This window comes from Electrona antarctica (genome assembly GCF_951216825.1).
Source record: "Electrona antarctica genome assembly, chromosome: 12".
Lineage (NCBI taxonomy): Eukaryota > Metazoa > Chordata > Actinopteri > Myctophiformes > Myctophidae > Electrona > Electrona antarctica.
In genome coordinates this window covers 41,171,968-41,188,058 of record NC_136793.1, presented here as the reverse complement: position 1 = coordinate 41,188,058, position 16,091 = coordinate 41,171,968, and the positions used below count along the sequence as shown (strand labels likewise).

Sequence of the window (16,091 nt, the reverse complement as noted above, 5' to 3'; positions counted from 1 at the left end):
ACAGTGACACAACATGTTTATGACTAGATCGACCGTTCCATCTATTCACTGTCACACTGAAATTCAACATGCAAAGTGACTGTGAGTACAGGCCCTAGGATTACATGTCATATATTTTTCTTTTATGCAGGTGCAAACTCAATGTGCTTCACGTTAAAATACAAAACAGTAGTGAAATGCAGTGGCTGGTACTGGCATATCCCATAAGCCAGTGGGATGGGAGCACTAGTTAGTATTAGATCCCATAAGCTGGACGGACAGGCGCCCGATTGGCTAATTCCCATTAGATCCATAGCCTGAAGGGACGGTTGCTCTGCGATTATAAATTCACTGATTTGAACTGCACAATAAATATCTAGTAATTTGCAAGATTAACTGTGGAAAGACAGACACACAGACAGGGGTGAATGCAAATCTCCACCTGGCAGAGGTCATGTAAAAACTCTTCCATAATTTGTTGAATATTATGATTTGCAGTCTATAAAAGGAATGTTGAACCATAGAAGATATTAAATGATAAGACACAAGTCACAAATCAACCAACCATGTGCAGTAACATGATGAAATTAAATGCTTGACAAAGTTGACACGGCCACCCACCTTCATGAACTGTTCCATGGCTTTGGAGGCAAGGGAGTTGGAGCGAAACAAGGTGTTTGGATCAGCTGTTAAGAGGAGAGTTAAAGAGCATTATATTATATAGACAAATAAGGTCTGTTTAAAACTTGTATGTATCAATGCGTTCATTTTGTTAGCCAATTGTCTCATGTATACATTTATTTTGTTTGGTTGGCAATGTATTTATGTAGCTGCTTTAGAGAGTCTGAAACAAGCAAAACAGTCACTGACCTAAGCTGCTGCTAACTTAACTAAACGCTTACATACTGATAGATGAAACTGATTGATTGATTGATTGATTGAATATTTTATTAGACAACACGCAAATGCAAACAGCACAATGTACAGCCAAGAATCTTGTCCAAAAGGACCTCACCGAAGAGGGTCCCATACACTCACACACAATCATGACATGAACAACAATCCAGAACAGCAACAACAATTGATATAAAATAATAACAATCACAAAACAATAACAACATATGAAATTTCTCTAAACATGAGATATATGGCATGTACAGGTTGGGAAGGAAGTAAATGGGAAGGGGATAATCAGGATAAGATGATAGAACCATGGTTGTCCCTCTGGTCTCTAGGGAGGTTGTGGAGAACGTGGGAGTGTACCTGAACGAACAACTGGACTGGACAGACACCGGCTGAGGTCCTTTCGATGTGTGTAACACGATGCTGCAGATGTTCGTTCTACCAATCCATAATTGCGATTGAATGCTGGTTGGGGCGTTACATTAATGTTGGGGACACGAGTAACTTGAACAGGCTGGTCAGGAAAGATGGCTAGTGGCTACCTCGCTGGGGTTTCCCTGGACGGGGTGGAGGAGGAGATGCAAGGAAGCTGGACGCTATCAAGGACAAACCACTCAAACCCCATTCACTTGGAGATTGTGGGAAGGTTTAGCAGCAGGGGTAATGGTAAATTAATCTTCCCTGTGGGGACAACTGAACCAATAGACTTACAGACTGTCCTTTGTGCCGCTAAGCATGAAGATCTATATTAAGGCACACAATGGTCCCTTGGCTTGTTCAATACACTGATTTGTCGGAAAACACAACAGTTCAGTACAGTACAGGAACAATAATTGTCTCCACCAGGCCGAAGGCATGGGGAGAGAGTATGTTTTGCACTCCGTCCGTCCGTCCGTCCGTCCGTGTGTCCGTCCGTCCGTGTGTCCGTCCGTCTGTGAACAGCTAATCTCCGGCACCGTTAACCCGGTCGATGCCAAATTTTGCACACACACACTCCCTGGATGCCAACGATGAACCTCTGCCCCAAAATTTCCAGAATGGCCTGTTATAGCGCCACCAGGAGGCCGCTTTGTGCAAAACAAGTTTTTGGACAGTACACCTACATATTTTGTCCAAACATCACGCAAATTGGTACACAGTCTCTCTAGAGCCATTCAACGAAACGGGTCTTTCAGATTTCTCAGACTCCATCCTGATTGGCTAAGATTGGCTTCCAAAGTTTGCAGGAGTGCTCGGTTTCAAACAAAATGCTGCAAATCATGAACACATCATGTGATTTCCGTGAAATTGTGCACGCACATTCCCACTAGGCAGAGGAAGAAATGCCCCATGAACATTTTCAACTCAGCCTCATGGTGGCGCTATAACTGGCCGAAAAGTGTTTTTACCTCTAACTGCACGGATCTGTGAATAACTTTGTATGCCAACTCCCTAGAGGCCAAGGAAAAACCTTTGCCTGGAATGTTTCACATCTTCTCTTTATAGCGCCACCAGGAGGCCGACATATGTAAAACACATTTTCTAATATTACTCCTTCAGATTGTATCCAAATTTCACGCAAAACGGTACACATGCTCTCCATAGTCATGTGATCAAGACGGGTTTGTTTGATTTCTCATAATCCACCCTCATTGGCTACGATTGGCTCCTAAACTTTTCAGGAGTAGCCCGCTTTGTACCCGTTTTGTACACATCGCCACAACTACTCAACGCAGCGTCCGATTGTGGTGAAACTGTACATGCATATTCCCACTAGGCTTTGGAAGAAATGCCACTTGACCGTTTTCAAATCAGCCTCATGGTGGCGCTACAACAGGCCAAGCCGCGACACACACACACACACACACACACACACACACACACACACATTTTCTAATATTACTCCTTCAGATTGTATCCAAATTTCACGCAAAACGGTACACATGCTCTCCATAGTCATGTGATCAAGACGGGTTTGTTTGATTTCTCATAATCCACCCTCATTGGCTACGATTGGCTCCTAAACTTTTCAGGAGTAGCCCGCTTTGTACCCGTTTTGTACACATCGCCACAACTACTCAACGCAGCGTCCGATTGTGGTGAAACTGTACATGCATATTCCCACTAGGCTTTGGAAGAAATGCCACTTGACCGTTTTCAAATCAGCCTCATGGTGGCGCTACAACAGGCCAAGCCGCGACACACACACACACACACACACACACACACACACACACACACACACACACACACACACACACACACACACACACACACACACACACACACACACACACACACACACACACACACACACACACACACACACACACACACACACACACACACACACACACACACACACACACACACACACACACCCCCTATCCTCCTGGTGGAGACCTGTGCCCAGAAGGGCACTTTTTCTAGTTTAGACATGCTTCTGTGGGTTCTCTTGTATTTCCCTTTACCTGGCACTATGCAAGCACTCGTGACGGCGTATGGTGTTGAATTTTGTATATTCTATGTTGTATATTGTAAGAACATGACTGATGTAACCATGGTGATATGGTCTGGATATGGCTTTAAAGGTCAGAGCATGTGGGAAAAGTTGTGCTTTAGTTCCATGTCAGAGCAGTATCCGTTTTATGGATACAGGGCTGCAAGTTTAGATATATTCTTTTAGTCGTTTTTTGTTACACCATGCCCCAGATTAAAGTCTTGTTAATTCATGGCTTGTTACCAGCATCTATTCTGATCTCATGATCCAGCACCTGTTTGGATCATGTGGAGTTGCTATGGAAACTTAGGCACGATACTTCTTATCTCAAAGTACACCAAAAACTACTAAAACCACGGAACAGTGGTGTGGAGGAAACTTAATACCACACTGAATAATTGCCATTGGTCTGGTAAATATAGTACCAATAGGCGTGGACTGTCTACGTGGCTGTGATGCTGAACTCTGAAATACCAGCAGTGGGTAGAGATGGTCTCATGATTGTGGAGTGTAGGAACAATAGAAGATTTGTATGGGGTCCTCCCACTCATTAACACTGACTCATATGAACATAGATGTTACGCATAATGTATAATGTATATTGTGTAATCATAGCCGTTTTAAAACAGTTTGTCACTGAGTCATAATTCATAAAACAAAGAAAAACTAGTATTTTACTGGAAGGTTTTATGGTTTCACAAAGCATTTTTCCAAGAAATGCTTGAAAATTTATTTTTAATTAATTTCTCCACAATTTTCAATTCTGAACTTTCCAATGCAAATGTCCTAATATCCCACTTGAAAAGCTTCCAGTTTTATCAAAAAGCTATTAGGCTACCGTTTAAACGAGCCATTAGTGAGTGAGTCTTACTAGTGTGGTTGACCTCCCGGGTGTTGAGGTAATCCAGAAATGGCACTGCTAGGCCCTGGCCCAGGTAGATCTTCACCAGGGTCATGGCCACATCCTGGCGGCTCTCAACAGTCGTCACCTCTTCCAACATAGTCAGTGGGCTACTGTCGTCTACCTGCAGAGAGGGTGGGAAAACTATAACGTAGCAACATTCACTTAACACAATAGCACGCTGACAAGGGGGACCTCCAGTGAGAATCGAGAAATACAAGTACCTCAGAGCAACTGTACTTGTAACAACAATCAGGATCAAAGGCACTACTTAGATCTTAGTTATTAATCATTATCATCCATAATTCCATATTTAATTATACAAATGTTTGTTTGACTGAGTCTAGACTGTTTAGCTTTTCGGGTTTCTAAATGTGATACTGTCCTTATACTAATATTGTCATGTGCGTACTGTATGTGTGTGGGGGTACATTACAACCCTGACAAACTAGCTATTTTTATATGAGTGCTTTATGGTAAATGCATCAGCAGCATGCTGAGAGGAGATAGATGTGAGCTCAAATCTCACTGTGATTATGGAAAGTGAAGAATCTCTGCTAGAAATAGAATGCAGTCTGTGCACTGACTGCATTCTGATATGTAGGTAGGCAACCTTTGGAGGGTGATCACTGGCACACTTGCATAAGTGTGAGAGACAGGATTTTTGATTTAAAATAAACTATTTAAAAATAATGTAGTCAAATAAATGAAGCCCCTCAACATTTGTATGTATGACATCCTGCACAAAATTCTACATTCAATTAAAACTCTGAACTCTGACTGGGGTGTGAGTCTGGTGGTTATTGCGTATTGCTGGGTTATAGTCTAATGATCATTATAACAATGTAAGAAAATATTACAAATGGACAATCAAAATATGTTGGATTTTTTTATGAGGTACTGGTATGTCCATTAAAATGAATGTTGACATGGCAGACTGACTGTCTAGAAAATAAAAATCACACCCGTGTGAAGTAAGTGGTGCAACTCTGTGTGGGCGTCCCCGGAGGGTCCCCGAAACTTCCAGACCCACAGGAATGCGCCCAGGGTGCCGGCCCGGTTCCGGCGAGCCGCCCTGCGTCCGAAACGGTCGAGAAATGACAGAGTTACCGTGTGGGGGTCCCCGGGGGTCGCCGGTATGTTAACGGTAATTAATGTCAGGAGAGTAGGGATACTGACCTCCGCAGGGGAGATGACTGACTCAACCAGCAGGTCAATGAGAGGCTGGTAGTACATGGAGGGCAGGATACAGTCCTCCACCAGGCGCACCTTCAGACGCAACGCGCCCAGTTTCCCCCTGTGAAGAGACAGGGACGTAATGAGGCCGGCCCCTTCATCTGTTTTTTCACACACTGATGTCCAGCTCCTTTTTATGGTATGGAAGCTCACAAGATTTTTCACTCTATAATTATTATCACATTTCTGCGATGACTATGACCGAAGAAGAAAACATTAAACTTATCTGCTCACTTGAACTGTAGAACTATCTACACAGTATGTCCAACAACTTCTAGGCTACACATGCAGTATGTACAGCAAAAAAAAAATGTAGTTTTTTTAAAAGTTTTATAGCATGTGCACTTGTATTGTGATTTCTTGTTGTCTTTTAACCACCTCACAAAAGACGTTTCCGAAATGAAAAATAAAGTACTTTGAAGTTGAAGTTGAAAGACAATAGATGTTTGTCCAATCAAATGAGCTCCAGGAAAACCTTTGTGCATTCTTAATGATTTTCAACATTCTCTAGATATTAGAGCCATAACACTGAACAGTCTTCTGTGTCTCTGGAATGCAGGTAGAGTAATCATTGCTATATAGAGTGTTTGTTCAGTAACTGGGGTCTCCACGACTCCCAGTCTCTCCGGCTCTTTAAATAAACAAAAAAATCATTTTCGAGGTGGGTTTCACTTGTTTATCTGTATCCTGTGAGAGTTCTCTCTCCTGATTGGATAACATTGTTATCCCGACCTGAAAATGAGGGCCGTTTCTGTTTAGTGTTTATTACATTTTACTGTTTACTACATTTTAACAACATTTAATCTTCCCTGCCGAGGTTAAGTTTGAGGTTAGGTCTGTCACGCCACAAGGTCTTATTTTGAGGAGCCACTAGCTGATTTGACATCCATGCGATGTCAAACATCCATGCAATGTTTTTTTAGTTTAGTTATCTTTCATTTCCAGTGCTGCCGCTAGTTACTTTCGCTTAGTTAAGTTCATGTTTTTTGTCACCAGACCTTTAACACTTATTTTAACAAAATAAATATCACTTACCCTACCTTTGATTATCATATTCTACCATACAGATTAGTTTTTTTATTAAAATACGTCCAAGATTTAAGATGAGGGAGATTTCTGATTCGAAACTATACCTCAAATCATTATCATGATATTATCATATCATTGTAAGGTGAGACACTCATAATCGTCTGATAATTAGCAGCAATGAAAGTACCATAAATGTCAAGTCAGTGGGTGGCTTAGTAAATGTGTAGAGTGTAGGATGGTGGTCCTATTCTATTACAGGCCTTACCCCAGCATTGTCATCCCTTAAATAAACTCCCCCATAAAGCTGTGAGTCATTCTGTAACAAACATGTGAGGTTAGCTTCACATTGACGCTGTGGGTCGCTGCTGTAATCTCAGCCCCCATACTTCTAAAATTATCTCCAAGAACACATGTCAACAGAGACCTTGTTATGACCCTAAAAACAACTTACTATACCTTCATTACATAAAAAACACATTTCTCTCTATGTCTCTCTCTCTCTTTCTCTCACATCTACAGCATCTATTGATTATCTATCCATCTATTTCAAACACGCACGCACGCACGCACGCACGCACGCACGCACGCACGCACGCACGCACGCACGCACACACACCATAATCCTTACCCAGCATCATCATCATTGTTTCCCAAGGGTAGCAAACGAAACCAGCCTTGCAACAGAGGTGTCTTGTGCAAGCAAGCAAAAGGAATTTCCACCTATGGGAGGAAACAAAAAGCACCCCAAACCAATAACCACAATGGGAGCGCTGAATGTCTCTGTTGAAAATGTTCACTAATATTCACAAATGACCTTAAGGACAATGCAGATGATTTTATCCGCTGCAGAGGTGGATTGCAGAGATTCATAAATCTTTACCTTTCCCAGGAAATCATTCTTGCCCACCAAGTCCCAGTCCCAGACTTCTAAAGTAACTGTCCCATCTTCACTGAGCTCCCTTGGCTCCAGGTCTAGTTCCAGAGTCTCTCCCCAGTGAGGGAACCGGGTTTTCTTAATGATCTTGATGAAAAAGGGATTGCAAGTCAAAAACTTCAGCTTACTTTGGTCTCACAAATATAATATACTGTATTTGGAAGACCAAGGTTATTTATATAATAATAATAATAATAATAATAATAATAATAATAATAATAATAATAATAATAATAATAATAATATAGTTAAATAATAATTGTATCACTTCTGGGTTTTTTCAAGGTATCATATTGACAAAATGGTCAGCTATTATAGAGTGAAACCTTGCACTTCTGGTTCTATTCAGCATACAACAGCGAGCCGCGAGTTCGAGTCCCAATCCCGACGGCCATTGCTGCGTGTCACTCCCCAACTCTCTCTCCCCATTTCCTGTCTGACTACTGTACTATCAATAAAGGCATAATATATATATATATATATATATTTTTAAAGAACCTCATACAAGCAGGCACATGGTATAGAGCTCACCGAAGTCTCAGCGCTGTGGTTGTTGAAGATGACTTTGGCAAATGGGTCTGAGGTTCCAGAGATGTCTCTTGGCGCTAAATCTCTGTGATGTGATAAAAAGAAAACGTCAACAGCACTTACTATATCACTTGCTATCGCTGTGACGCTTAAAAAAAACGTCTCAAATTACCGGTTCACGACATTTAATTAGGTTCTGCAAGGTGACAAATCCTCCCATGTGTTTTGACCTCATTATTTCAACCTTAAGTCACACTCATCGCACAATGAATTAACGTTTGAATAACAGACATACGGTAAGCCCTGTTTGACACACTAATTAGCACCTCGTCAGAGAGCTACAGAGACTGGCCTGGGACAGACAGATGGGGCACTGAGAGCACTAAAAAGCAGAGACAGCAGGAGGAGCCTGTGACACATAATGTGAGGACAGAGATAGTGATGACATTGCTGTCTCTATTGGAAGCGGCTATTCACTTTTAAGGTCAAACGTTGGTGAACAAAATGAAACGAAACCATAATTTAGCGCAGTATTCCATTTGAATGAAAAATAGTATACCGTATATAATAAAAAATAAATAGGACTAAATGGCCGCCCACTCTAAGCACTATACTGTCACTATAAAGAAATGTATTTGAAAACCATTATAGCTCAAGAGGATGGCGTGGGTCCACACCACAACTATAACGACGGCAGTGGTGAATGATATGCTCATAGTTATAATTATAGTGCTTAGTTTGGACAGCCCATAATGCGAGAATAGTCAAAACACGTTATGCATGCACCATATCGTCTTTCAAGTGAATGAATGTCTTCTGGTGTTTGAGGCAGAGAACAGGGAACAGGGAAGTAACCTAGGTCTGTCTGTGTAACAGAGTAATGCAATTCATAGTCTGTATTTTTATTGTTTCTTGGCAGTGAGCCCTGAGCCGAAAAACATTGTGAAGGTGAATAATTTGTTATTTATTTGTGCGTGCGTGCATGTACAGTAACATCCCCCCTTTTGGTAAATAAAACACATGGGTAATTTAGAATGAAGGCATTCTCAACACTTGGTACAAGTGCGGACCCAATTCTCTCACCAAGACTTTTACAGTCATTGCAGCAATTCAGCAGTGTTCTTATGGTCACTTTCATGCCTGTTTCTCTTTAAACAAGCCACCCCTGATTCACAGATTCTATTGTGTAACATGACATGACTCAGTGTTGTTTATTGGCCAGTCAATTCAACAGGTGGTCTCTGAAGAAAACAATCTAGTAGATATATTTTTTTCTCTTTTTTTCACTTAGCTTAAAGCTTTATTGACCATATGAGAAACTTTACACTCAGTCTTTGCTGTCATAACACCAGGGCCAGTAGAGTGCAAATTGTGATGTAATGTAATGCCTGGGCTACATGGATGAATACATATAGCACTGGACATAATAGAACACGTAGTACCTGGCCTCAATGACTTGACAACGCAGACAGATCCGCTGGGCATCTTTCACCACCTCCAAGCACAGGTGGATCTCTCCTTGAACCTCGTCATCAGGGTCCACCCTGGTCAGGTTTAACCAGTTGTCTATTCCTGGAAAAATAAATATGACAGAATTAGCATTAATGATATTTGTCTTTAAAGTGGGACTTTCAGGAGAGCAAACAAAGAAACCTGTCGAGTATGTGAATACAAAGATCATAGAACATAGGTGATATATTCAAGTGTATTGAGCAACGTCATTTGAAAACTCAACAGTATAGAGCGTCGCAGTCCTGCCTCCTACCCTGGACCAGGAAATGAAACCCAATGCATTTTCCTCATAGACATTTCTTAAAGTATTTATTTAAAGACGGTTATGCCGCGGACAAAGCCAACTCGAGTCGTGACAACTCATGACAACACAAACAATATTTTGGACCAAACAAATAATTAGAAAGAAGAAAACAACGGCAGGTTACAACACTTGTTGTTTTTCTTCTTTGTTTGGTCCAAAATATTGTTTGTGTTGTCATGAGTTGTCACGACTCGAGTTGGCTTTGTCCGCGGTGTAACCGTCTTTAAATAAATACTTTAAGAAATGTCTATGGGAAAAATGCATTGGGTTTCATTTCCTGGTCCAGGGCAAGGACTGTCTAAAGAGGACGAGGCGCGAAGACCGTACGGGCGACGCCATGTTGCTTATGGTGCTCCATGGAAGGAAAGAAACATGTGCAATGGGCTATATGTAGCCAACACTTCCGCGTTCAGCTTCCTTGGTCTCAACTGCGCATGTTTCTTTCCTTCCATGGAGCACTATAAGCAACATGGCGTCGCCCGTACGGTCTTCGCGTCTCGTCCTCTTTAGACAGTCCTTGGTCCAGGGTAGGAGGCGGGACTGCGACGCTCTATAATGTGCCCATGTTTGCTGTCCCTCCATCTGTTTTAGCAACAGATTTTTATCAAACTATGAAACTTTTAATCTTGTTTCAGTCTGTTACTGTTCTTAGTCACTCTAAGGAACAACTCAATCTGGTGCTTTTATTTGTTTGTTTTTTATAATGTTGAGATAATAGAATTTCCTGTCTCTAAAAATAAACCCATCTCTTTTGCATGTTGCTCTTATTTTGTCACAGCTGTCTGGTCATGGCGTCATGCTAGCCAGCACAAACCTAGAATAACTCACTGCAAGAAATATGCCTGGGTTGTATATAAATACCGTACTTAGTAAAGTACAAATACCTCAAAATTGTACTTAAGTACATTATTTGAGTAAATGTACTTAGTTACTTTCCACCAATGGGTTAACGGCAGGATGATGAGTTAACAAAACGTCAACAAGGAGAGAAGTATATGACCAAGCTGTCCGTCTGATGACAAAAAAGATTACGAAAGAAAGGAGATCCAGTTGCACCAAACTTTAAACCTAGTTTTCACTAATCCGGTTTAGTTTTAAACCATCCTTTTAATCTTGGTTTTGTTTTTTTAATCTTGGTTTTAATTTTCACAGTACCACTACTTTAAACTTTGATTTAAGTATCAATAAGGGATTAATTCTAAACCAGCAGGAGAGGAGGTTTAAATGAAAACAACATGGCAGCATATATCAGATGGCTTCATGAAAACGAAAGAGAAAACGAAAGAGCACCTCAAAGAAAAATAAGGGACCGTCTAAACACAGTCGAATATTATGATTATGATGAATTTAAAAGGCGGTACAGATTCAGCAAAGACTCTGTAATGACAATAATTGAGCTCTGAGCTTATACGTCTGTTGTTTTTAGCGAGCGAGATGGTTTTTATTATTATATATTTGTTTGCTGCAGGCACTATAATTTAAACATTCTCAAATATGAATGAAATAGTAACGCTAATGATGCTCACGACTGCTGCTGTTTATTTACAGCACAAAACCAAGATGGCGGACACACAACAAAGTTTAATCCATTAATTAATCACAGTTTAAAGTTTTAATCACAGTTTAATGGATTTTAATCACAGGTTAAGGATTTAATCAGATCTGTTAAGCAATGCTTCAAATTAAGTGGTGCAACACAACTCAAATTAAAATTAATCCTTGATCAACAAATCCTTGATTAACACTAAACTAAGCTTTATTTAATCTTTCTTGGTGCAAACGACCCTAAGACACAGAAGTGGTCAATGTTATCCTCAACTTCATATTGACATCTGTTGTCCAGATCATATCTCACACCAGGGCTGCAGGGCTGAATCATTCAGGCCGCGGTAGTCAAGTCATACACCCAGCCAGGCCACCCTATCCCTATACCCACACGCGTGTACGTTTGGATTACAACAGAGCCATAGAGTATAGACAGAGTTGCGACATTGAGGGGGCAGAAAACAGCCCGGTCACGTGGTTCATGTACTCGCAGCGAGCCCTATCGACTACAATAGATTCTGTAAACTTCCGGTGTCCCTATTCGCCAATAGAAGTCTATGTAGAAGAGGACTGGCCCCATGAAGTGAACGGAGTTGTCGTAACTCTGTCTATACTCTATGGGCTCTGGATTACAAGTAGGGCTGCACGATATGGACAAAATTTCATATCTCTGTATTTATGCCAAATATTGCGATATCGATACGATATACGATATTACCGTTAAAATTTCATATTCTACATTTTAAGTGTTGCAACACTTATACATACACGTGTGGGGATTGAAAAACCATAAAACCTGGGTGATCTACTGTATGCTATCAAATTGTATGTTTATTCACGCAGCATAGTACTGTACAGTATATGAATGATACATTATCTGGCTGATTTTAGTTTCTACCCTTCTAAGGACCAGCTGAGACCCCAACTTTGAGAACCAATGGTGTAGTGACGGGCGGGAAACCCTTTTGGTGTTTTAAGAATTATGTTATACTTTAGCTATATTCGGTTTCAAAACAGGCCGTATGCGGGTACACTATAGTAGCTTTTCGTGCTGGGGCCCTTTACTTTAGAATCATATGATAGACTGACTGATCAGCTGGTTATGTTCTTTCACCACTTTATTATTTGTATATGTAACAATACATAACATTATATGAGAGCCGCTATAATTAAGATTTCCAGGGTGAATGCCTCTGACTTAAAGGGGAAAACCACCCATTTTCAACATTTTACTATGTCATTAATATACCTTAGAGCTGTTGTGTGGAAATAATAAAAAGTCCCCCCATTCTGTGTTTCCTAGAATTGGAGGTCTGAAAAAAATCATTAAATGTTTTTTATAATTACAGTTCTAGGAAACACAAAATGGGGGGACTTTTCAAATCGACCGACTTCATCGGGAATGGTGTGCTTGCTATAGATAAATGTTGTATAGTTGAATTGATATTAATTAATTAGTGAATTCATTTTCCCCATTCACTTAACATGGGAAGATCTAAAAGTCCAACTCAAGTATTTTTTTCTCTGACACCATAATAGCTATAGTTACAAGACTTGGCAGGGAGGTTCATAATAATTACGAAAATTAATTATCATATAATTACATCGGTCGGCCTCAAAATTATTTTGTCCCTGGATTCCTTGGGTCATGACGCATCTCCCCATATAGGCCACGCCCATTTGCGTCATGAAAGATTTTCCGCCATTTTGAATTTTCTCCAAAACACACTTTTTGCTCCTCCTCCTACAAACTTTGTCCAAATCTCACAAAAATCGGTACACATGATCTCTGGACCTTTCCGTTGAAAACACCACAGGCGGAATTTTGATAGTGCGTATCATTCGGGGCATACATGCATTAGAAGGTGACTGTTGACACATCACTCCAATGAACAGTAATGGACAATGCCGTATGTAATACTCTTGAAACGTATGCCATACAGTACAATCAACATATTGTTTCCCCGGATTCCTTGGATCATGACACGTATAGGCCATGTTTGATCCAGGATTCCAGATCACATTTTCTGCCATAGTGCGTTTTCTTCACAGATTTTCTCAGATTCTGTCCCAAACTCACACAAATTGGTGCACATTATCTCTGGGGTCATGTGATCAAGATTTTCAAATACAATTCTAAGTGGCTATGAATGACCAAATTCTGTGGGCCTTGGGTAAAGCAACCCGGTCTTGCAGAGACCTGTGCTCCAAGGAGCACCCGTTTCTTGTTCAAAAACAATTCTGGAGTAGGCCTCTAAGGTTCTTTGCTTTTTCCTCAGGGGAATTACTTCCTGTATACCTGTATCACTCCTGAATGCCTCCACCAGGCTGTACAATGCCTTCAGCTGTATCACTCATTAATACAATGTCTTCAGACGTATTTCAGGTGTACTCCTGAATACCATGCCTAACCTGTATCACTGCTGTAAGTGAAGGTGAATAAAACTAATAATTGATCTGCGCTTCTATCCACTCCTAGACAGTTATTACAACAGTATTCCAAGCCAAATGGCACACATAACATTATTAACATTGTTATCTACAGAACATATTACATTTGATTTGGTAGTTTAAAAGATGGTGTATGACATGATGATATGATGATTTTTGTGTGTATTGTATATATACACACATAGACGGCACCCGGGTGAGCAGTATGGGTTAGCGCCCCAGCCTGTGTCCTCCGTGAGGAGGAAGCCCAAAAACCCTTGGTGAGGCCTTTAGGAGGGCCATTATAATCCACCACTTCTGAATGAAGTGCCTATAGTGCTGGGAGTCTGGTGCAACGCACAGGTCCTGGGCCTGGTGAGAGCAGGAGTGGACCTGGTGAGATGTAGGAGGGGCCCGGACAGGAGTCAACCCACAGAGCCTAGTCCTTCCACGCGCCAGAATCTGGTTCTACCAGTCCTGGCAGAGTAGTTCCGGAGCAACGGATTGTGTGGCCCTGGTTTTTTCCTAATGGGACTGATTCAGGGTAGCTACTGGGACATAAATCGGGACTTGATCACCCCGGCTGGGTCACCTGAGTGAGGGGTATGATGTTTGAGAGACCCGAAACCCTGATGACCTTGGGATTCATCACTGAGGATACGTCCCAGGTGCATCCATGCAATGTTTGTTTTTTTGTTATATATTTATTTATTTATTTATTTTTAGAGAAGCAAGGGTACTATTTGAAAGCCAAACTAAAAAGATGCCTGAGAGGGAGTGACTCCGTAGCAACATGTTGCAGTAAATCACAGAAATCAGGGCCATGTGAGTTGGTGCCAAGCGAGACAAATCAGTATGCAACAAACACAATCTGCAACTGTAATACTCGGTAGTCAAATATGTAGGCTAACACACTATTATAACATGGAAATCGTTCTGCATAGTTCAACAGTTAAGTAAGTACAAATACCTCAAAATTGTACTTAAGTACATTATTTGAGTAAATGTACTTAGTTACTTTCCACCAATGGGTTAACGGCAGGAGGATGAGTTAACAAAACGTCAACAAGGAGAGAAGTATATGACCAAGCTGTCCGTCTGATGACAAAAAAGATTACGAAAGAAAGGAGATCCAGTTGCACCAAACTTTAAACCTAGTTTTCACTAATCCGGTTTAGTTTTAAACCATCCTTTTAATCTTGGTTTTGTTTTTTTAATCTTGGTTTTAATTTTCACAGTAAACCTGGATTAATGTCAATCCTGTTGCACCACTACTTTAAACTTTGATTTAAGTATCAATAAGGGATTCATTCTAAACCAGCAGGAGAGGAGGTTTAAATGAAAACAACATGGCAGCATATATCAGATGGCTTCATGAAAACGAAAGAGAAAACGAAAGAGCACCTCAAAGAAAAATAAGGGACCGTCTAAACCCAGTCGAATATTATGATTATGATGAATTTAAAAGGCGGTACAGATTCAGCAAAGACTCTGTAATGACAATAATTGAGCTCTGAGCTTATACGTCTGTTGTTTTTAGCGAGCGAGATGGTTTTTATTATTATATATTTGTTTGCTGCAGGCACTATAATTTAAACATTCTCAAATATGAATGAAATAGTAACGCTAATGATGCTCACGACTGCTGCTGTTTATTTACAGCACAAAACCAAGATGGCAGACACACAACAAAGTTTAATCCATTAATTAATCACAGTTTAATGGATTTTAATCACAGGTTAAGGATTTAATCAGAGATCTGTTAAGCAATGCTTAAAATTAAGTGGTGCAACACAACTCGATGTTATCCTCAACTTCATATTGACATCTGTTGTCCAGATCATATCTCACACCAGGGCTGCAGGGCTGAATCATTCAGGCCGCGGTAGTCAAGTCATACACCCAGCCAGGCCACCCTATCCCTATACCCACACGCGTGTACGTTTGGATTACAACAGAGCCATAGAGTATAGACAGTTGCGACATTGAGGGGGCAGAAAACAGCCCGGTCACGTGGTTCATGTACTCGCAGCGAGCCCTATCGACTACAATAGATTCTGTAAACTTCCGGTGTCCCTATTCGCCAATAGAAGTCTATGTAGAAGAGGACTGGCCCCATGAAGTGAACGGAGTTGTCCTAACTCTGTCTATACTCTATGGGCTCTGGATTACAAGTAGGGCTGCACGATATGGACAAAATTTCATATCTCTGTATTTATGCCAAATATTGCGATATCGATACGATATTACCGTTAAAATTTCATATTCTACATTTTAAGTGTTGCAACACTTATACATACACGTGTGGGGA

The 16,091-nt window shown here is 40.8% G+C and overlaps 1 protein-coding gene and 1 long non-coding RNA gene across 3 annotated transcripts in view; one reads left to right on the top strand and one right to left on the bottom strand.

The window, feature by feature from the left end:
- rasal1 (RAS protein activator like 1) overlaps window positions 1-16,091 on the bottom strand; it is a 41,453-nt gene that overhangs the window by 14,859 nt on the left and 10,503 nt on the right. For both annotated transcript variants that reach the window (XM_079516244.1, XM_079516243.1), the window contains 7 exons: window positions 9,432-9,561; window positions 7,993-8,074; window positions 7,408-7,548; window positions 7,156-7,247; window positions 5,442-5,559; window positions 4,233-4,386; window positions 601-665 (listed from right to left, as the gene is read on the bottom strand). In XM_079516244.1, coding sequence (XP_079372370.1) covers window positions 601-665; window positions 4,233-4,386; window positions 5,442-5,559; window positions 7,156-7,247; window positions 7,408-7,548; window positions 7,993-8,074; window positions 9,432-9,561 — 782 coding nt within the window. The remainder of the gene's footprint in view (window positions 1-600; window positions 666-4,232; window positions 4,387-5,441; window positions 5,560-7,155; window positions 7,248-7,407; window positions 7,549-7,992; window positions 8,075-9,431; window positions 9,562-16,091) is intronic.
- LOC306933879 lies at window positions 10,965-15,580 on the top strand. The gene is made up of 3 exons (XR_013791261.1): window positions 10,965-11,162; window positions 11,232-11,448; window positions 15,519-15,580. It is a non-coding gene; the product is annotated as an uncharacterized lncRNA (long non-coding RNA).